Source organism: Embiotoca jacksoni, unplaced genomic scaffold (assembly GCF_022577435.1).
Source record: "Embiotoca jacksoni isolate LCO1_2020_lvr unplaced genomic scaffold, fEmbJac1.0.p SCAF_13, whole genome shotgun sequence".
NCBI lineage: Eukaryota > Metazoa > Chordata > Actinopteri > Embiotocidae > Embiotoca > Embiotoca jacksoni.
The window spans coordinates 9,522,018-9,543,601 of NW_027185263.1; the positions used below are offsets into that span (position 1 = coordinate 9,522,018).

The 21,584-nt window shown below is 38.4% G+C and overlaps 1 protein-coding gene across 3 annotated transcripts in view; it reads left to right on the forward strand.

Moving 5' to 3' along the window:
- Positions 1–21,584, forward strand: part of grik1a (glutamate receptor, ionotropic, kainate 1a) — a 32,084-nt gene that overhangs the window by 4,651 nt on the left and 5,849 nt on the right. For 2 of the 3 annotated variants that reach the window (XM_069146330.1, XM_069146331.1), the window contains exons 2-14: positions 3,686–3,853; positions 4,300–4,557; positions 5,743–5,924; positions 6,754–6,807; positions 7,035–7,205; positions 7,593–7,736; positions 10,086–10,193; positions 14,275–14,388; positions 15,095–15,298; positions 16,252–16,475; positions 17,049–17,167; positions 18,951–19,168; positions 20,441–20,666. In XM_069146330.1, the coding sequence (XP_069002431.1) occupies positions 3,686–3,853; positions 4,300–4,557; positions 5,743–5,924; positions 6,754–6,807; positions 7,035–7,205; positions 7,593–7,736; positions 10,086–10,193; positions 14,275–14,388; positions 15,095–15,298; positions 16,252–16,475; positions 17,049–17,167; positions 18,951–19,168; positions 20,441–20,666 (2,190 nt within the window). Of the gene's footprint in view, positions 1–3,685; positions 3,854–4,299; positions 4,558–5,742; positions 5,925–6,753; positions 6,808–7,034; positions 7,206–7,592; positions 7,737–10,085; positions 10,194–10,515; positions 10,561–14,274; positions 14,389–15,094; positions 15,299–16,251; positions 16,476–17,048; positions 17,168–18,950; positions 19,169–20,440; positions 20,667–21,584 lie in introns of all 3 variants that reach the window. The other variant, XM_069146332.1, reaches the window with a different exon arrangement.

Genomic DNA, 21,584 nt, shown 5'->3' on the forward strand with positions numbered 1-21,584 from the left:
ATGACTCTCAGGTAGTCTTTGTTCTTTTTTCCTTTTCAGTTCTTGCTGTCTGTGCCTGCCTCTCTGTTTCTCTCTTTCTCCTCAATCTCGACATCCCTGATTGCATTTTTGCTTTGTTTTGCCCATTTGTACAGCTCCTTTGATTTGCTGTTGAGAACAAAATGTTTCCTATTTTCTCAGCCAGAACCACAGGGTGCAATGAAACGTTTGACACCTGAGACCCATTAACTACTCTCCCAGATGTATTCGGTCCTGGCTGTAGCCACATAACCTGTTCAAAGTGCACAGCAATACCTGTTTTCAGACAGGCACTGATGGCAGTAGTTTCTATCACCGTGAGCAAAAAGGAGAACTCTCTCACTTGTAAACCTCAGTGATCTTTCAGAGCTGCAGACACATCCACAATTCGTCTATCTCAGGTACTAAGTGGTAGTTAGATGTGTAACTACCTTCTGCTGAAATGCTGTGCTGTATAAAAGATGACTCAACTACACTATGGTCTTTTGGGTGACCACCATTCGAAGGTCGAACAAAGTTGAAAGTGTTAAAATAGCTTAAACATGCTGGTATAATAATTTGGAATTTAAAAAAAAGCTGCATGCTAATGTACACATCATCAATTAATCATTACATTTTGAATCAGTAATGTTTATACATTTCTCAGAACTGTTGGCAGAAAAATAAATTGAGCCTTTGGTATTCTGCAACACAGCATATTAAAGTCCCCTCTCTATTTTGCAAACACATTTTGCATCCAGATTGTGCCAGTGTAAGAAAATGTCTTAGTAATCTTTATGCAAATAGCAGGTTAGCTCATGTTGTCATCAAAAATGTAAAATTGGCAAAACAATCTTGTGGCAGTTCACCAAAACACAAATCGGCATCATCCTGGGTTCGTCTCTAGACTGTAACATGTTATTTACCTTTTTGTACGACAGAAGAAATATCATAAAGTGTTGTAAAACAACATAAATCTTACACCAACTTTAATTACCGCTGAGGAAAATAAAAAAAAAACTCTCGCTAAATCTGCCATAATGAGTTACCCTGTGTTTTAAGAAGCCTCTGTGCATCTTGAGCATGCTTGTATTTTATGCAGATAAAATTCACCTACAAACCCGAGGCACATGTTAAAAGGCATTTATGAAGACCCGTGGGTCCTCTGAAATTTTTTACATCCATTTGTAGTGTCTTATATAACAGATGGATGTGCATTCCTGTGGCAAATTATTCCTCATTATTTCGGGGCTAAATTAATGCTTTTAGTGCTCTGAGGTACATTAATTCATTTGCAAGAAAAACACGTAGTTTAAAAAATATAAATTTTATGACTGCAGCAGTCACAAGTCACAGTAGAGTTCAAGCTACTCTGCAAGAAAGGGTGCCAAGTCACTCATGTAAAACATAATTATGTGTTATTAAATAGTGAGGAGTTTTGCATGACAGGTTGGCACAAAGTTCAGATTGGTTTTTCAACTTGTGGTTTTACTCCCACTGCAGGGAGATAAATGGCACATCCATCCATTGAAGAGAGCCAAACATCCACATTTTATGGTCCAGTTTTTTCCAATTACAACTACCTTATGAGCACAGTAACTGCAGATGAAATTATAATCTTATACGAATGGAGTAATGATTGTTCTCCTATGATTACTAATTCGCCACCAGGGCATTTACAATGATTTATTTGTGACTGTGATATGTTGTGAGTCCCTCTATCATGTGTTTCATGTGGGAGAGTGGGTGTGAATGTTGTTAGAAAGCAATAAAATCTGAGGTGTATGTCGATGAATTGATATAGGCTACCTTGAACATGCAGAGACTTGGCCCTACCAAAACAAATATCTGTAATCTTTCTTCTTTCTTTGGTTAGATAGATGGATAGATATATTACATTTTAGACCCTTTTTATTCAAAATTGTACAGCTGCTTGTGTTTCAACAATGTTTGGAAATTATGCTTTGGAATTTGGTGAAAGATTCTTATTTGCTTTTTTGTGATTTAGACAGGCATTAGCTTGGAGTTGCCAAAGCAAAAACAGGAAAACAGAAAGCTATTTCAGTGACAAGAAATACAGTAGTTACACTGACATCTGAAAGCACAACTTGTTCATACATTTTAGCTTTGTATCGATTAAACGGAGAACTAGTACTTTTTTACCAGATTTGATCATTTTACAGAGCCAGACTGTTTTCCCGCTTCCAGTCTTCATGCGATAAACTAAGCTAAAAGGCTTCTGGCTCTAGGTTAATATCTATGGTACAAACATGAGAGTGATATTAAAATGTATTGATCACTACAATATCCTTGTGGGAAATATAGATTTAAGCTATCACACTGATAAAAGCCCTTATACTGAAAGCATGCAAAGAGCTGTGTTCTGGTGGAAAGTCGTTGGTTTAATATTTAAGGTTTCTGTGTGGAGACTGTATGCTGTCTTTTGCTGCATCATGCTTTATGCATAGAAAGCATCTGGACTAGCACAAGAACCAGAGTAAATGACTGTAAATCCAGTGATTCTGAGCAATCCAAAACAATCACAATCAGTGTCTGGGATTTTATGCTCTGCTGTTGTCACTGTATAATTCCTGTGTGTGTGTGTGCAAAACCCTAATTTGTTTTTCTTAAAATTTACTATTTGCAGGTGAAGTCATTGTTATCATATGCTCATTAAAATCCATCAGAGGCTGGAGAAAGAGGGGAAAGATTTTCTTAGGACTGAACAAATAGTACAACAAATAGAACCATCATTTAATTCGGCAGGAAATCTTACCTGAACGCAAACTATCCTGAAAAAGGTACAAAATGTACAAGACTGACAATGACTTATCCAATTAGTATTTCCTTTTGTCCCTGCTGATGGGCTGAGACTAATTTTACAAAAGCTTGTTTTGAACTTCCACAAGTAGCTCTTAAAGCCTTTTTATTTCCTGCTATTTCACACTGGTAGCAATTATATTTCATCTGGACTTATAATCCACATTTCACATCTTCTGTGCCCAGGTGACAGGATGTTGATTAGGAGTTTGAGGGGAATTTCAGAAGTCTGTCTGAACAGCCTTGTTTCTTCAAAGATTGCTGACAGCTGGTTCATGCAGTGAATTGTATGTGGCCTTTGGTCCCCACAGTGTAAAAGTGAGAGCAGTGGAAGAACCTTTACCCCTTGCATCTGAAACTTCCTCTCTCTTTGAGGATCCAAGTGTTGAGTACTGTATATGCCTTGCGGAAACATTTTAATTGTTCATCTTCAAGTAGCAGTTTTACATCACAACTATACGTTATAGACCTTTTCTTGCTTACTGGGGTCCCGACCAGCTCTTTTTTTTGTATCTTATCCATGTATAACTTCTGTTGGTGAAATTAAGCAATATGCTGCCTATATGGTTAATGCAGCCGTTATAAAGGGGACTTTGAGTTGTGGGTTGCATTCTGTCTTTATTAATGGTTAGTAACAGTTCTCTGAAAACCTGATCGCCTGATTGTGAAAAATTACTATTTAGATCAGATGTCCATTCATGATTATTATTTATTTCGACTGCAGACCTGATTAACATTATCAATTACATTAAATACAAATGATATATAGATATACACTGGGGTATTTATAAGTATGGTTTTATGCCTTTTTATTGCTCTCTCCTGATTTCAACTTCTCTCTGTGTTTCCCCTCTATCTCCATGTCCAGGTGGTATTTTTGAGACCCGGGAGAGCGAGTTAGTGAGTATGGACGAGCTGGCTTTCAAGTTTGCCGTAAACAACATAAACCGCAACAAGACCCTGATGCCCAATACGACTCTCACCTACGACATTCAGAGGATCAACCTCTTCGATGGCTTTGAGGCTTCCAGGAGAGGTATGAAATGATCATAAGACAGTTATGTTTGTACAGCTACCTCTGATGACATCATATTTCTGTCAGTGAGTGAATTCATTATTTTGAATCGAAGTTCAATCCTTTTAGCATTTTAAACACTGTCCAACCATATACTCAGGTTTGACCTCGTCTTGTTCTAACATTAACTGCAAGCTTGAATAAAATGTCACTATTTAGCATACGTGGTCTAGCTCCAGGTCCCCAAGTTAACTATCGGATTGTGTAAATTAATTGTTTTCACACTCTTCTAACCATAATGCTGAACAAATATTTGTATCCTTTGTTGCCGGATGGGAGCCCATCTTTGTTTTTTATGCTCAGTCAGTTTTCTTCAACAGAAAGTTAACATTTACAATGAAATTCGGTTGAGAAACAATCTCAGATTTTCCATCCTAACCTGACAGGGTACTGTTCTTTTTCACCAGTGTGTGACCAGCTAGCTCTTGGGGTGGTTGCTGTGTTCGGCCCTTCTCACAGCTCCTCGGTTAGTGCTGTTCAGTCCATCTGCAACGCTCTGGAAGTCCCTCACATACAGACTCGCTGGAAACACCCATCAGTGGACAACAAAGATACATTCTTCATCAACCTGTATCCTGAGTACACCGCCATCGCCAGGGCCATCCTGGACGTAGTCACGTTCTTCAAATGGAAGAAGATGACAATGGTCTATGAGGACAGCACAGGTAAGTTCTGTGAATTTTATTAGACCAACTGTCATTACATTACAAATACTTTTCATTTGACTCCATGTTTTAACATGATTATAACAAACCCATTTGATTAGTCTGCCTTTTATGTGAAAATAAAAACATATGCACAAGCAAATCGGTTTGTATTGAACTGTTTTTACCTTTCTCAAATATTTCACAAAGTATTAAGAAAAAAATTGTTGCTTGTGTGAATAGTATTTACAGCGTATTTCACTAAGTAAAAACCGAACAATTCAGCTCTGAAATATTGTCACGTAATCTTTGATGTTGTCCTTAACACCAGGAAAATGCAACATAGAATATATTACGATAATCAAAATCAAACACAATATTTTTTATGTTATGATATTAATATTATGAATATGTATCATCCTGTTCTAGACCTGAATATTAATTTTAAGATTTAAAAAATCTACAGTAATAACTGCTTTTTACTTCTATTTTATTTGCCCATGCTATGCTAGATATCATCCATAAAATTGCACGACATTTGAAGTGAAGGACTAAGTGTGAGATGAGGTCAAATGCGCTGGTTTGTGTTTTCTGGACCTTACAATATATTTATATGGCATTGTTATAATTACAAAACACAATTCTGTCTACCTCACCCCCTTTGTGGTGGCCAGTGAACCCAATCTGTGACAGGGCACCAGTGCCTCATATCAAACGGCTGCCAATATTCCTTCACGAGATTCAAACCATAACGCTGATGGCCTCGAATCCTGTGGTTTCCCACACAGAGTCCACACCCATGACCCAGACAATATTAAATTCTGCTGCTGAAATGTCATGGTTTATAGATTGTTTTCGGCCTGTTATTTTCAATCAGGAATATATTTTCCTGAAATGTCACATAGACACACACTTGCTTACAGGAATGTGGGGGACACATACAGTCCATTCAACATTCTCGTCTGAAAACAAAGTAGAAGAATGTGGGAAGGTGATATAAGAAGTTGAGCAAGAAGCTGGGCAGCCGGATGATGCAGAGCATTAGGATCATATCCCTCAGTTAAGGGATGCAGGTGTCCTTGAGCGAGACCCTCAGCCGCAAGTCATGTTCTGGACCTATACTTGACGTATGACCTTCACAGGGTAGGATGAAAAAAACAAGTGGCCAACAGGGGACAAGTGATCTAATTTGCTTCTTTTTTTTAGGTCTGATGCGGATGCAGGAGTTGATCAAAGCTCCAGCAAAGTTCAACTTAAAGATCAAGATCCGCCAGCTCACCCCGGGGAACATAGACGCCCGCCCGCTGCTGAAGGAACTGAAAAAAGACAAGGAGTTTTTTATCATTTTCGACTGCTCCTATCGCATGGCAGCAGAGCTTCTTAAGCAGGTCTGTGCAGGAATATTTCTAAGGTCCTTTTCACCGGTTTATTCCGCTGACATTTACAACACATTTATGTGTCCTTTGGGAGCAGCACATTTGATTTATTATGTCAAAAATGACATGAAACCTATTTACTCTGTTTACTAAGGCTTCTAATGTATTTTGAATTATGGTCATTCAGAGAAGTTGTTGAGGTGCTCTTCAGGATCACATAGCACTTCTCCTAGTTGTCATGAGAATTTTAAGTGGTCCACAGCTTGTTCTTCACATGGTTATGTTACTATTTGGCAAAGCCCATATAAATTAGATGGTCATGTACACTAGCTGATTTATGAAGTTAACAGACACACTAACATCAATACAGAATATATCACTGTCTGTATTGAGTATTGCCCCAATAAGAAACCATCCATATATGCTGTCATGATACTTCACATTGTATTTCCATTCTTCGTTTGTGTTTTTTTCATCTCCATTGTCTATCACAAAGTAATATTAAAGCTATACAACCCCTTTTTTGTTATTAGACATTGAAAAGAGAAACGTAGAAAGGACAAAATAAAAAAATATTCAACTCCAGACTTGTTTAATTCATACTTGAAGTATAGTAAATGCAATTGATAGTTTTTGTTCTTATTTGTCTATAATGGCAGCCTCAGATTTGAATATCATAAAATAAAACATTTGACTTACTTGACGCACCATGCAAAAGAGTTAATGGCCTGCCAAATTTCCAATCAAACACATGACACCAGCTGTACCACTGGATGACTTGTCATATTTAAGATAAGCAATATGACCTTTAATTACTCTATTTCTTCTTTTGATGTTGCAGCTTTCATCAATGGGAATGATGACAGAGTACTACCATTTTTTCTTCACAACGTTGGTGAGTAAGAGAAATGCACAACTTAAGTTGTTTTATCGGAGGCAAAGTAAAACCAAGCTCTGGGTGCTCATCTGGCCTTGAAATGGCTTTGTAAATTTACAGGCAAACTTAATTTTTTGGGGGTTTGGCAGATATAGTTGCACTCTGAACCAGAGCTCTCCATTGCACACACAAATAAACACGTCTATATTTTCATCCAGCTCCTCATCTCCTCTCTCCTCTTGCAGGATTTGTTCGCCCTGGATTTGGAGCCGTACCGCTACAGCGGGGTCAACATGACGGGTTTCAGACTGCTGAACTTTGATGACCCCTGGGTAGCTTCTACGATGGACAAGTGGGCAATGGAAAGACAGCAGGGTCCCAAACAAGAGAGTGGCCTGATGGATGGTGTCATGACTGTAAGCCCCGTACTGTTATTTTACATGACAGTCACCCACTCTGCTGAAATTCAGTGATGCACATTTGTATGCTGTTCATGCAACTATAAACCAGAAACATCTGCTAACCCAAGACTTTGTAGGGCCTTTTGTAGAAGCTGTGTTTCAGCATGGTAAAAATGTAAATGCAATCTTCTCCTATCTTTATTTCCTATTGTAGATTCATTTCTTTAATGGCGAAGTTTTCATAAAGTAACTACCATAGTTTCATCCTTACGCTTTTTCATCTGCAAGATATGCTCCCTCGGTTTTGTAATTTAGCTGTTTATAACCGATGTTTATCTGTGTACTCCTTTTTAGTGTAGTGATAGAAAAAACAAAATACTCCCTCCACTGCCTTCCTTGCAGACAGATGCAGCCTTGATGTATGACGCAGTGTTCATGGTTGCTGTTGCATCCCAGCGGGCCACGCAGATGACCGTCAGCTCGCTGCAGTGTCACCGCCACAAACCTTGGCGCTTCGGACCACGCTTCATGAACCTTTTCAAAGAGGTAAGTGACCGACAAGGTCTTCAATTACAGAGAATTATAAACCCCGTAAGATCACCAACGTAACTTTAGAAACTCCTATTGCTTATTGCTTGACCACCACGCATTTTTGATGATGTGTTTCAGAGTGTTTTGAAAGGGGCTTTATGAGCACAAGATCTTTCAGATTTATAGCGCCTCTGTTGCAAACATGAAACTCACCAAAACTGGGTGTCAGATAATTTCGTGTGATATGATGTTTCATAGGTCCCCTCTGATAGGCCATGCTTTGCTGCTGAAAGTATACAACATGAAAATACACGGTATTTATGTACTTATAAGTTGAAAGCATGTGGCCCAGCCTGACTGTCAGACTGGATGCCTACAGACAGAAATGAGGCCTTTGATGCATGAGTGTTTTGATCTCTTAAGTCTTAAATCCAGCAGAGGACCGTTGCCTGCCATGGAGAGGGAACATTATCATTCAGTCACCTCACTCATATTTTCCTCTCCATGCACCCCCACTTTCAACCCACTCCCTCCTTTTCTTGCAGTTTTATTTTCTTTGAATTTTAGTGCAAGTCTCTTCTTCAGCTTTTCATTTTGTTGGCCACTGCCTTCCCTTAGAAGCATCTGTCCTCCTGTATTATTCATCACTTGATAATAGCCTTTTGGATTACAAGAACCGGTAATATGTCTCACACAACAATCAATTAAAAACCTGTGTGCAGAATACAAGTACACAGCTTTCATTTCAGTGGCAGAAATTAAATCCTGGACATGATAACCTGCATGTTCTTCCTCTCGTCTGGCTATTGTAGCACACAATGTTTATTGTGTTTTTGTATACAAAATTAACAGATTTTTATTTCACGCTTGGACATACTTGGTATTCAGCATGCATCATCTGGCAGAAAACACAAAAAACTGGGTAATATCTGGATTTTTTTAATGTTGATATCTGCAAGAGATGTTTATTCACTAAGAAAAATATGCAGGAAGAAAATGTCTGACTGAATTATGGCCTCAATTTTAGCATTTTAACAAACTCCACTTGTTCAAGTTCAAGACTTTCTTGCTCAAAAAGGGGAATGTGGTTTCAGAAATACATAATTTTCGGTTTCTCTCAACATAAATCAGGAGAAGGTGGTATAACCTGCCTCAGCTTGTGTTTTAAGATGGCCATACAGTTACAGTTTTTACACATTCTGTTGATTTTTGCAGTAAGCAGACATCAAAACTGGAGCCTTCCTCAAATAATAATGAACTGTTTTTTTTTATTTTATGAACTGAAAAGGTCAAGAATTGCTATTAAGAACTAATGACTAATGTCAGAGAAGGAAACCTTTCCTGCCACCACATCTCAAAAGTAATGCTAATCTGAAGTATATGAAGCAATATCTGGTTAAGCCAGATTTGTTTTTACAAACAAGTGCTTTGGACAGATGAGGTTAAAATTGAGCTCTTTGGCCACAATCACCAGAGGGGAAACTTTGTGAAGCTTAAAGTGTAAATATTCAACTTTAAGCTTAGATAGAGATGCATGGATTTAAATGTTAGCAAATTCTGGATGGATATATCCTGCAGTCAGTCTAGAAAGGAAAACTGAAAAGATGCTGGCAACAAGGACAATAATCTGAAGCAGGCCTACCTTAAGAAACAAAAGCTGAAGCATTTGGAACAGCTCTCACAGTCCCAGGACTTGAACAGGTCTGTGGGTAGATCTTAAAAATGTTCAAAAGACATCCCAAAATGATCTCAGAACTTGAAGTTCTAAAGAAAAGCAGCTGGGAATTCTTAAAAGAATAGAAAAGAATTGATGCAAAAAATTAAAAACTTACAAGTTGTGATGTCTTTTAAAGTCTTTAATAGTTACACATGCTGAACCATGGATGAAACGCTAAAGGGGTTGAAACGAGGCCTTTTCATTTCAGTACACTGGGAGAAGCTGTAGCTGTAATGCAGTCCAGAGTGTAGTGGTGAAGGTAAATCTTTCTATTTATCAGTCAGTCTACATCTTGACCTTCACCAACTTCATGGTCATGAACTCAAGAATAAGATCCTACATACAAGCAGCTGAAATTAGTTTTCTACACTCTCCCTGACAAGGTGAGGAGTTTAGCCATCCTGGAAGAGCTGTGACTCTCCACTCTGAGAAGAACCATGAGTAACCTGTAGACGTCTCCTAGTGTTCACCTGTTTTGAACCAGCGAGTCTCCCAGCCATCTGTGAACACGCACCTCTTCTCGCTGCCTGAATCCCCTTCACTTCTCCTCCTGGGAGTCTTTTCCAGAGTTTCAATAAAGCTCCGCTCACACAAGGAACTTAGATGGTCTCCCACTTCTCTCATTCTCTGCATCTCCCTTTTTCCAGGCACAGTGGGAAGGACTGACAGGGCACATTGTTCTTAATAAGACAGATGGCCTGAGGAGAGACTTTGATTTGGACATCATCAGCCTCAAAGAGGATGGCCCTGCCAGGGTGAGCACATAGGCCTGGAACGACCACTCATGCTGCTTCCATGCTGCCTGATTCATTCCATTAAGGCGTGTGTGTGTGTGTGTGTGTGTGTGTGTGTGTGTGTGTGTGTGTGTGTGTGTGTGTGTGTGTGTGTGTGTGTGTGTGTGTATGGAAGAAAGAAAGAGAGAGACAGGTACTGTCGATATTTAGTTTCCTAAAATCCATCCACACATTTATTATTTGGTTTAGATTTGTCCAGTCCTGAACATTAACAGAGCTACAACAACTGATTATTTCTTTCCACACTGTCTGCTTCATGTTGCCCTCTTCACAATTTCAAAAGGGTATTGTGGAGGGTGGAAGTCGCCTCACGAAACGGTGGATAAAGGTTTGTGCCTGTGCCCTGTTTAGTTGAAGCCTTTGTTGTTTTACCCTCCACTTTCTTCCCCAAGTCAGCCTCTATATGCCAACCACCTCTCTGCTCCCTGCCTTGTCAACCTTGTTTCTCTTCACTGATTTTGTGTACAGCAATGCCATGTATTTGACATTTCAGTTTCCCCTCTGTTTGGGTGCAGGCATTGCTCTGACACATGTCAAAACGTTTTTAGTAGCTGTAGAAAAAAAAACAATGAAATACCATGTTTCAATAGACTTTGATTAGAATTAAAAAGTCCAGCAATTTTACTCAATGTAATGTCATTCAGTTTCCTCAGCTGGTGGTTGTGAGTAATAAAAAATAAATGAACAAATATATTCTGTATATCCTTCACTTTTGCAGAGACATGTCAGTCTGCTACTTAGCTCCAGTATAATGTGCTTCACTATTAGATTTCTTTCATGCTTTCATGGAAATCACGCAGGCCAGAGGGGTTTAATTGCAACCAAGAGGGATCCAGTTAGCAGAGGAGACGACGGCTTAAGTCGAGCTCGAAGACTTTACCACAAGAAGAGCAGACTTCCTTTGCTGGTCTTTGATTGGCACATGGGCCAACGTACAAATTGAAGCTCACTCCAGTGCAATGTTCAAAGTTGTGTATCAATCAACGTTATCATTACAACCACAATATTATTTCTTAGATTTAAATAAAGTTGCATTTTAAGCACATTTATACTTATATCTGTGCTCTTTAAGATTTGTGAGTTTCACGCCTCTTTATTTAGTCTCACAATATAAATATACTACCAATTAAGTATTCTTTACCTTATATTTCTCTTTATCACCTTGAAACCAATGAGTTGATGTGTGAAAGAACAAACAATGAATTATGTCCTCCCTCAAACACAGTTTATAGTCAGAAGCTGGCAGAAGTTCTTCCTTTCCGTCTGTCTCAGTTGTCAGACAGACAGGTATGTAGGCAGGCAGCAGCTGTCAAGGTGCAGAAGTGACTTACGCTTTCATTTTAATTCCATTCAGTACTTTTAGCCCTCAAAAGCCTCCCCTCAGAGGAAATACCACTATATGGTAAGCCACATCACATAAAACGCCCGACTTTATGGTCATGAAAAATGAATTATCAGTCTGTTGCAGTTGTGTTAGTTCTTGGGCACTGGAGTGTTAAATACACTTGGAAGAGGATGATGAGACTAAACAAAGTGAAAGTCTCCTGAAAAAAAGAAAGTATTTTCGCTTAAAGTTGTTGACTTCTCTGGAAATACGTTTTTTTTTTTTTTTTTTTTTTCCCTCCTCAGCTTTCTTTGCCTGGCTTAGCATATCTTCACTGTGGTAACGGTTTTCCAGTCTGATTTGGTTCTGGATGAGGATGAGCTTTTGGATTCATAGATAACATTTTATTCACAGCGTATGAGAGAGAATTCCTGTCAGTTTTTATAGCACACTTTGTTGTTGGGAGCTGCTCTGGTATGCACGATAAATTTGCAAGGCTGTACACAGTAAATCCATGACTTGGGGGTTTAAAAGATGATGACTGTATGCAGTACGGTTGTCTTAGACTATATTTTATTATGAATTGCGTTGACTTGGTCAGATTACTTCATTACTTCAACTTCAATCAAACTTACCTTGATATGTAACAGTGATATTTCCAAAAATAACTCTCTTCAACAACATATAATTTAAGAAAGATCACATAATTTGACACCAAAATGCCCTCGACACTTCCGAAAAATATTGTTCTTGCTTTGTCCATTTATCTTTGAGATTGAGGACAATACAATTAATTAAATCCAAACCTATTTACAGTGTTCAACATCTGCAGTGTCCAGAGATAAGACAGATTTATGGACTCCTGCACAGAGTGCCCCCTTGCAGAAGTGCCACGCTGGAGATATAGAGTGCTGTTAGCAAGGTTGTAAGCGAGCACATTTTCCATCTGTCTGACTGCGTTAACAGAATAAAATGAACATAATGAAGAAGGCTTGTTAATCTTTTGGAATCCCACGTAGCCCCTTTCTGAAAAATAAATTGTGAAAAATAAGACTGTACCTTCTGTAGAGCTCAGTTTAATAAGAGGTACTGATGCGTTCACTACCACTCATCCTCTTATTTTGTGAATGAATGAAGAGGCCATTGTTTCTGGATAAAAATACCAAAATCCATTACTTTTATTCAGAGAATGGACTGCCAGAGGAGGAAAGCTTGTCTCTGTCATTTGCTTCAGTTCTGTTTACATTGAGGCGTAATAAATTAATGCCCTTAACTTTATTGCATCATGGTCATGAGCTCCCTTGACCTTTGCTGGCTCTTAAACAGTGAGAGGATTTGAAAGGGTCAACATCTAGCTGCCAAACGTCTGTTCTAATCTGATAACTGTCTGGATTATAGCGCCTGGTCTGATGAACCCAACACTCTCTTTCGCAGTTGCTGTGACAGTAAAGAGGACTAACACTATGTTGTCCTCTATTCCCTCCACTCCCCAACCCTTTCTGATTCTGCCCTTCCTCATTCATGCTGTCCCTGCTGATGTTATTTCCCTTTCTTCATCATTGTATTCAAGTAAAGCTTTAACAAAGGATTATTTAATACATGTTTACACTGTAGATTATTATCTGTTATCCATAACATGTCAGAAAATACAAAATAAGGAATACTTTTCTTAACCCGAATGTCATCAGGTCTTTTCTTTTCCATCCAACAGAGACCAAATAAAATTAACAAATCCTAATAATTGAAACTAAAGAAAAATGGGAAAAATTTAAATTAATTGATAAATAAAATAGCTGTTTTTATTGTCAATAAACTTCTAATTAGCTACATATTACATATTAATTCTATAATAAGCATAAAATAACTTATCTAACAGTTATAATATGATATTGTAACATATCACCACTATATTTCCACAACTGTTAATATCATCAACATATTACTTTTGTCATTTAGGCATTCACAATGTATTTCAGGTTCAATCCAAATTAAATATACCAGTAAATGCTTACAAATCCAATCCAAAGCGAAAATGTATCTTGAAGAAATCATTGTCTTCACATCTGTTGTGAAAAACAGCTTTGTTTCAGGCTGCACCGTATATGTTCAGTACCTGTGAGTCCAATAAATCGCTGCACACAGTAATAACATCGGTTTTCTCCAGAATAAACATTTACTTCAACCACACAATCTGTTTGGAAAAGACTGCCGCTTCCTTCTTGTCTTCACTCTACACAAAATATAGTTTGCAGCACTTTGACCAGAATCATCAAAGCAAAGCTGAGTAAAGGGAAATGTTGAATAGTGAAGCGAGCAGAAGGTCGAAAAGGATCAAGGAGTGTCAGGTCTTTTATCCTTTATACTTGTCCTTCATTTTTCTGTTTGCCAAATCAGAAAATATGATTAGTATGCAGTGTGTTGGAGCAGGTTCTAGTTTCATCCTAATATGTAGAGACTAAATCAACTTCTATAGATTCTTTTTTTTTCTGAGATAAAAGAAATACTCAATCAGCTTATTCCCTTTAACAGCATAGGTGGTGGTGATTACAAATGTAGCCTGATTCAAAGTTTTTAACTGAAGCAAAAATCTAATACACTGCAATTTTGTCAGTCTTCCACCGTGACTCCAATAGCAGATGCCAAATGTAACGTCCTGTGTTTTTTGATCAAATCACCAGATGTGGTTAGATGAACCTGAAGTCCTGTTTGCCTTTTCAGATTGCTGTGTGGAACTCGTACAAGGGGATGAACCTGACGGAGTCCCACCGAGAGAAGAATAACAATGTGACAGACTCTCTGGCTAATAGGACTCTTATTGTCACCACAATACTGGTGAGCAGAAGGGTTAAACATAGGTTAGCACAGGGAAAAGGAGGGGAGGACATATGAGATGTGTGGAGCGCAGATACGGGCAACAATAGGGAAAAGTATAAGGAGAAGGAAGTAGGAACCATTGAAAGTAGGTGGTGTTTAGGAGGGGTTACTGAACTGATCGTTTACAATTTTGTCTAATTATCACATCAGTCCATATGCAGAGAAGATGCAGCATAGAAAAAAGTAAATTCTCATTCTCAGTTCAAAGAAAATTTACACATGAATTCATAAACAATGGGATGTGCTGAAAATGTTTGTGTAGGAGTTCTTTCTGGACTCAAAATTGAGTTTGTTTAAGGTGCTTTTTGGATATGGATGAATGTAAGCATAACTATATTGTTTTAAATGAATAAATAAATGAAACTCCAAGGCACTTATCATGGCTTGGTCATATTAGAATTTCAGCATCAAGCCTTCGCCGAAGGCTAAATGTTTATTTTTTTTTTTTTTACATTTATTAAGTAATTTAACAGAGAGTACCTTTGAATTTTAGATTTCAATGTCCAAAACTGGATTTCTGTTTAGATCGCAACTCATGTAAGGGACATTAGACGAGACCAGAACTAACTACTTTAACTTAGTCCTGAGAGAGCATAAAAAGAATTGATTCAGAATTAAAAATACTTTTTGAAAACAAAATTACGCTGTTTTTTTTTTTATACAGGAAAATCCATATGTGATGGTAAAAAAGTCAGAAAAGGAGCTGGTTGGGAATGATCGCTATGAGGGCTACTGTCTGGACCTCCTGAAAGAGCTCTCGAACATCTTGGGTTTTACGTATGAAGTCAGGCTGGTGGGTGATGGGAAATACGGAGCCCAGAATGACAAGGGGGAGTGGAACGGGATGGTCCGGGAGCTGATCGACCATGTGAGTTAATAGCTGAAAATACAGCAAAAAAAAAAAAATACAACATCTCCATTGTTCAAGATTCAAGACTTTATTTGAATGTAGTTGATGTGAATTTGATTAAATTAGATCACATAAAACAACAACAATTAAAAACCTAACATCTCATGCAGCAGTATGTGGAGTAGAAGTGTGACAGAGTCCTGATGTGGACAAAATTACTGCTTTTGCTCAAGAGAAAAGTCCACAGTTGAGTTCATGGATTGGGTAACACTTTACAATAAGGGTACATTAATTCACATTAAGGCCGTTAATTTACAGTTAGTTAATGAGTAAATAATGATTGATTAAAGTTGTTCGTGTTAATTAAGGTATCAATATATGCCTTAATTAACAGTTATTAAGGGTACTATTGGCATTATATATCAATAGTACGCTTATTAACTAATAAGTAAGGCATAAATTGGTACCTTAATTAACATGAACTAAATGATCAAATGTTAATAAATGTACCCTTATTGTAAAGTGTTACCATGGATTGTACCAAAGCAATATGTTTACAGTCCAGCACAATCAGGCTGCCTTCATTGGTGAGATCAATAGAAGGTAGATTCAGTATCAGGGCGCTCTGGGTATATTAACTGGGCCTCTAACAAATGATTTTTGATCAGAAATAAATCCCACATTTAAAAAGTACTGAAATTCTTTTACAGCATTGTTGACAATAATTGGTATTAATGAAGCCTGTTTCGCCCGTATTTGACATAAATCCTGGAGTAAAGATAAATCCTCAGTTAGTCTCTTGTAGCTTTATCCCTATTCTTGTTCTGTATGACAAATTTTTAACTGTTTGTTCTCCCATAAAAAAACACAAACAAGGTTTATACTGCCTATCGTTTGTGCACAGATATTTACCAAAGCAATTGAGCAGTACCCATTTGACCTGTAGAACCTTGTCTTTTGGCTTTTATTAGGTTGCAGACCTTGCCGTGGCTCCCCTGACCATCACCTACGTTAGAGAGAAAGTCATCGACTTCTCCAAGCCCTTCATGACCTTAGGCATCAGCATACTGTACCGGAAACCTAACGGCACCAATCCGGGTGTGTTCTCCTTTCTTAATCCGCTATCTGCGGACATCTGGATGTATGTGCTGCTAGCTTGCACAGGAGTCAGCTGTGTGCTCTTTGTAATAGCCAGGTAAGAGGACGGACTGACGCTTCTGATAATAACAGGATGTATGATGGGACAGAAGAATAAAACGATAGCTGAGTGTGTACTTTAGGCTATATAGATGATAAATTGTCCGCAGCTTTGCCACAAGCTCTGTTGTTGATATTGATTGCTACCACTAAACATTTGAAAACAAAACACAAAACAATAATTGCCACAACTGTATTGCAACAATTTTGTACTTTTGCGCAGCTGTTCTAAAATAATAATACAAAAAAATGCTTTTAGCTGTCCGCTGCCATATTTCATTATGGTTGTTAAGTAGCTGGAAGTAATTGCTGACATTATTCACATTTCTCTCAGGTAGTGCGTAAAACCACTTCCAGCAGGTTGCACCTAGCTACCACTGTGAGATTGAAAATGAAAATAATGGCAGAGTGTATATTGCTCTGGAGAAGAACTGAAGGCCGTCATTTATGTGAAGTGCTTGACTGGTGCTTGCCCGGACCTCAAGATTTGCTCCAATGCATTGCTCGGATATTTGAGTTTAATTTCATCTCCTTGTTCCTCCTTTTTTCTTTTTCTTTGATTGTCTTGCAGGTTTACTCCGTACGAGTGGTACAACCCACATCCATGCAACCCGTCCTCGACTTTAATACAGAACAATTTCACTCTACTCAACAGTTTCTGGTTTGGTGTTGGAGCACTCATGCGACAAGGTATTTAACCGACTGTTAAAGTGACTGTAATCATTATCCTATTGACAGGGCAACAATCACGTGGAAATCACATGAACAGTGCCGTCGTGTGTTGAAGGCAGATGTCCAGACGTAACAATATCATTTGACTTCCTCCTTCGACCCTATTGAAATTACATTTATCTTTAGAAAGCGCTGTCACTTCGGAAAGCAGATGTCATTTTTGAGCACTTGATGAAAAATGACTGATTCTGCCATACTGCCATTGACAAACCTAGAAAAAAATGTTTGAATACTGTTTTAAGCTGCAGCAAGCAGTTTTTTTTCCAGCTAAAAAGCTAATGTCAACTACTTGCCCAGCACTAAACAGCAGACACAGTTAAGGGCAAGCTGGTGAACATAGTGAAGCATTTAGCAGGTAAAGAAACAAATATATCCTTCTGAGGTTATAGTGGAGCTGAAAGAAAATTGAACGTTGCACTTAAATTTGTCAGGTAGTCAGCGAGACAAGATATTAGCTGTTGTAGGTTTAAAGGGTTCCTCACAGCAAAGGCCACTAGCCCCTCTCTGTAGAGCTGTCTGTTGAACTCCCTGCACAGCAGTAGATTCTGTTCTGACACTGTAAACTCTAAGCTGTTTAATTCCAAACAACCATTGCCTCCTATTTTCTCTGAATGCCCTTTCCTCGTAGCCTGAATCCACTTCTCATGAATTGCAGCCAAACCCTGTTATAAGAATTATGTTGCTCTTCATGGTGACTTGACCTCCCTGAAGGCAGGAGATTTGGGCAGGATACGTCGGACATGCTTGTTTGGATGACCAGCAAAGCTACCAACAATATCAGTCCACAAGAAAAATTCCAACAGCAGGCTACATTTGTGAAGCTGTCGTTACAAATGTGTATGAATTTATATTATGGTTTATTTTTGGTTAATTTGTAAACTAGGTTGCTTGATGCTTCAGTGTTGTGTGTCTGTCGCAGGATTTCAATTTGACATTTCATCACTGCATCAAAAACAAGCTCAGACAGGTTTTGTCGTGTATCTGCTGTAAGCTCAAGGTCTCAGTGTCATATTCTGCATACTGAATGTAAGGTGTGTGCATGTTTGTGTGTGCATGTTTGATGGTTTACAGTGACTGTGAGCTTTAAGTCTAGAGGCGTCGTTAATCACTTGTTCATTTCAAGGTCAAAGGGATTAAAAATAGGCACAAATGTATTCAAACCTGGCACATTTAATTTGGATACTGTATTTTTCACTTGAGTCAAGTTTCTTTTCTCTGCACGGAGAATTAAAGACGGAATGTGATGCTCGTTCTGCTTGTTCAGTTTTATATTTCATGATATTTCTGGTATGATGTGTTGCCTCATTTTATTTACATTCTGCTTTCTTTTGTCTGTCAGATTTGGTTCTGATTTGTATGGCCGTTTGTTGTTTTACACTGTGGATTATCTGACATAAACAAAAGGGCTAATGGAGAAAGAACAAAATGCTGCATGAAGAGGTGCACAATTCATCATTTAGGGTAGAAGTGAAAGTCCAGAAATCTGGTTTGAATCCAATGACCCCATGTGGACCCGATTACTTTGCTTTGGAAGATATATATGTTTTTACAATACATTTTAAGAGCATTTACACATTGCACACACACTAACTACCAATGTAGTTGTGCCAAACTGATGTTAGCACATTCATTCCTGCATTGTCAACATTTTCCAACCATAATCCTTAATCTCTCTCCTTTTTCTAAACCTTTACCTTTTGAGCTTGTTTTTAACCTTTTGTCTCCCTCACTGTGCTTCCAGGCTCGGAGCTGATGCCTAAGGCTTTGTCCACTCGTATAGTTGGGGGTATCTGGTGGTTCTTTACCTTAATCATCATCTCCTCCTATACTGCCAACTTAGCAGCCTTCCTCACTGTGGAACGAATGGACGCCCCCATTGACTCAGCGGACGACCTGGCGAAACAGACCAGGATTGAATATGGGGCAGTGAGGGATGGATCTACAATGACCTTCTTCAAGGTAAATCAGCTGGAGGCTTCTGTATGCTCCTTTTAATGGAAGTGAAGTTGCTTTTGGTTTGATCAGAGTAACAGCATAAAAACTATCAGTTTTAAGTATATTGCCAAAGGTTTTCCATGTCAAGTTCATGTCAAGTTTTTAATCCGGTGGTGGCCCATGACAATATATAATACTTTATACTTCATAAATAAATACAAATTCCCATATACAAAACAATATACATACTTTACTTGAATCTTTAATACTTAGATAAATGGTGCTTTGGTAAAACTATGAACATCATTTTGTATTTGTATGCTCTTGGAATTATGTTAAGCAACACTGATAGTGATTGTGAAATGTGCTCATCAAACACTTGTGACAGTGGATATTTTAGAGATTAATGATAAACTTAATGGTCCAAATAACATCAGATCACTGAAACGGTGAACTTTATCTCAGTTGTGTGTGGTCATGTCTAATAAATTTGTAGTTTACCTCTATCTGTTCATCAGAGTAAATTCACGACTACACAAGTTTGAATTCCGTTCTCTATAACATACTTTTAGATGTGAGTGTGAGTCAGTGGTAAAGCACCTTCATAAAGTCTCGGTCGTATTAGTTCCCTCTGCTGCTACCCCGATCATCCTGTATTTTTGCCAAACATCCAATTAAAAATAAATAAAAAAGTCTAAACCGAGAGATGCATTTACTTTGATGACAGGCAACGTAGATGCATCAAGAGGGTGAGTGTATGAGGGGAATTGAGAAGGTGCATATTAAGACTACTTGTTCTTGTGTTCTGGGGTGTCTGTGCTGTGTAAGTTAGACATTATGTTAACTTGTTACTAGATATTATATAATGTATCAGTGTACCGGTGTCCTCACGCGGGGCTGTCACTTCCGTGCCTCACAGCTACCCACTCTCCTTGCATCCTGTGGCTCAGCAGGGGTGATCCATGCTTGGCTTTATCCTCCCAGATTGCAACCAGTGATTACGGTTGCCTGGATAGGAAGAAGCAGGCTGTGTTGATGGCTTGAACAAATTGAATCAGCTGGAAGAGATTTAGAACACAGCTGTCCCATTTTCTCTGACTGAGCAAGAAGAAACACACGTACACACTTACTCTAAGGCACACTTTGAAAGGCATAGTCCCACATATCCTGCTGTTAAACTTATATATCTTCAGTACATGTGTTGTGTATATTTGCAGCCATGAACACACAGAGCCTTTGATCTCCACACAAATGCATTACACTTCTCACCAACATTTGCCTGTTTGGGTTCTCCAGAAATCAAAGATCTCCACCTACGAGAAGATGTGGGCCTTTATGAGCAGCAGGAAGAACACTGCGTTAGTTAAGAACAACAGGGAAGGCATCACAAGGGTTTTGACGACAGACTACGCCATGCTGATGGAGTCCACCAGCATCGAGTACATCAGCCAGAGAAACTGCAACCTCACCCAGATCGGAGGTCTCATAGACTCCAAGGGCTACGGAGTAGGAACGCCTATCGGTAAGAAGAGAATCTTAGAGATTCACTCCTCAACTCCATCTTTGTCAGTTAGTTGAGAACAAAAAGCCCCAAACAACAATCAATAAAGAAAAAAAGGTAGTCATACATATCACTTTTTGATGTCGTATTACTATAATGGTGGTTAAAAACAACAGTAAAACTCCTTGTTTTGGACAATCTGGTAACTTCAACATAGCAATGATGAATTTATGATTGTACTTTTTTGCATTCATTACTTGTCCTCTGTGGTAGACTGCACACATTTAGTTTTATTGTTGGTTAAAAACCAAGCCATATAAAAGTTCACACTGCACAAATCACATTTATTCAAGCCCTCTAAGAATATTAAAATGCACTGAGGGTTTTGTGTTACTTAAATAGAATTTCAATAGAGATGCTGTAAATGGTTTTATACTGTGGTTACAAATTCAATTTTATTAGCAAATTATAATTTTTATTCTTCATGGGTTCAAGTGCAGGGCTACTATCCTTTATCCCCAACATGCAAATGTCCCCCCATCAAAAAGCTCTGACAGCTGTTCTGTGCAAATGTTCATGTAAGGTTTTAGGCCAGTTTGTTGGATTGAGAATTTAAACTGGAAGCAAGCCAACCTGCTGGAACGTGATTACAGTTGGTGCAGTTGGATGTGTACTTAAGCAATACTTAACATCTCATGTGTTTACTCTTTTCCTCTCTGGATGTGTCTCGGTCTTTAATTTTGTTTTAATTTATATATTTTATAATACATGTATACCTTCCTAATGTTTCATAGTGTTGCCAAATATCCTGTCGTTTGACTCACCTCTACCAGAGACTCAAGTTTATTTCATGTCAACTGGTCAACCCAATGAGCCAGTAATTCTCATGTTGTCTGTTGCTCTCACTCTGGCTGTAGAAACTATTCTAAAAAAAATAAT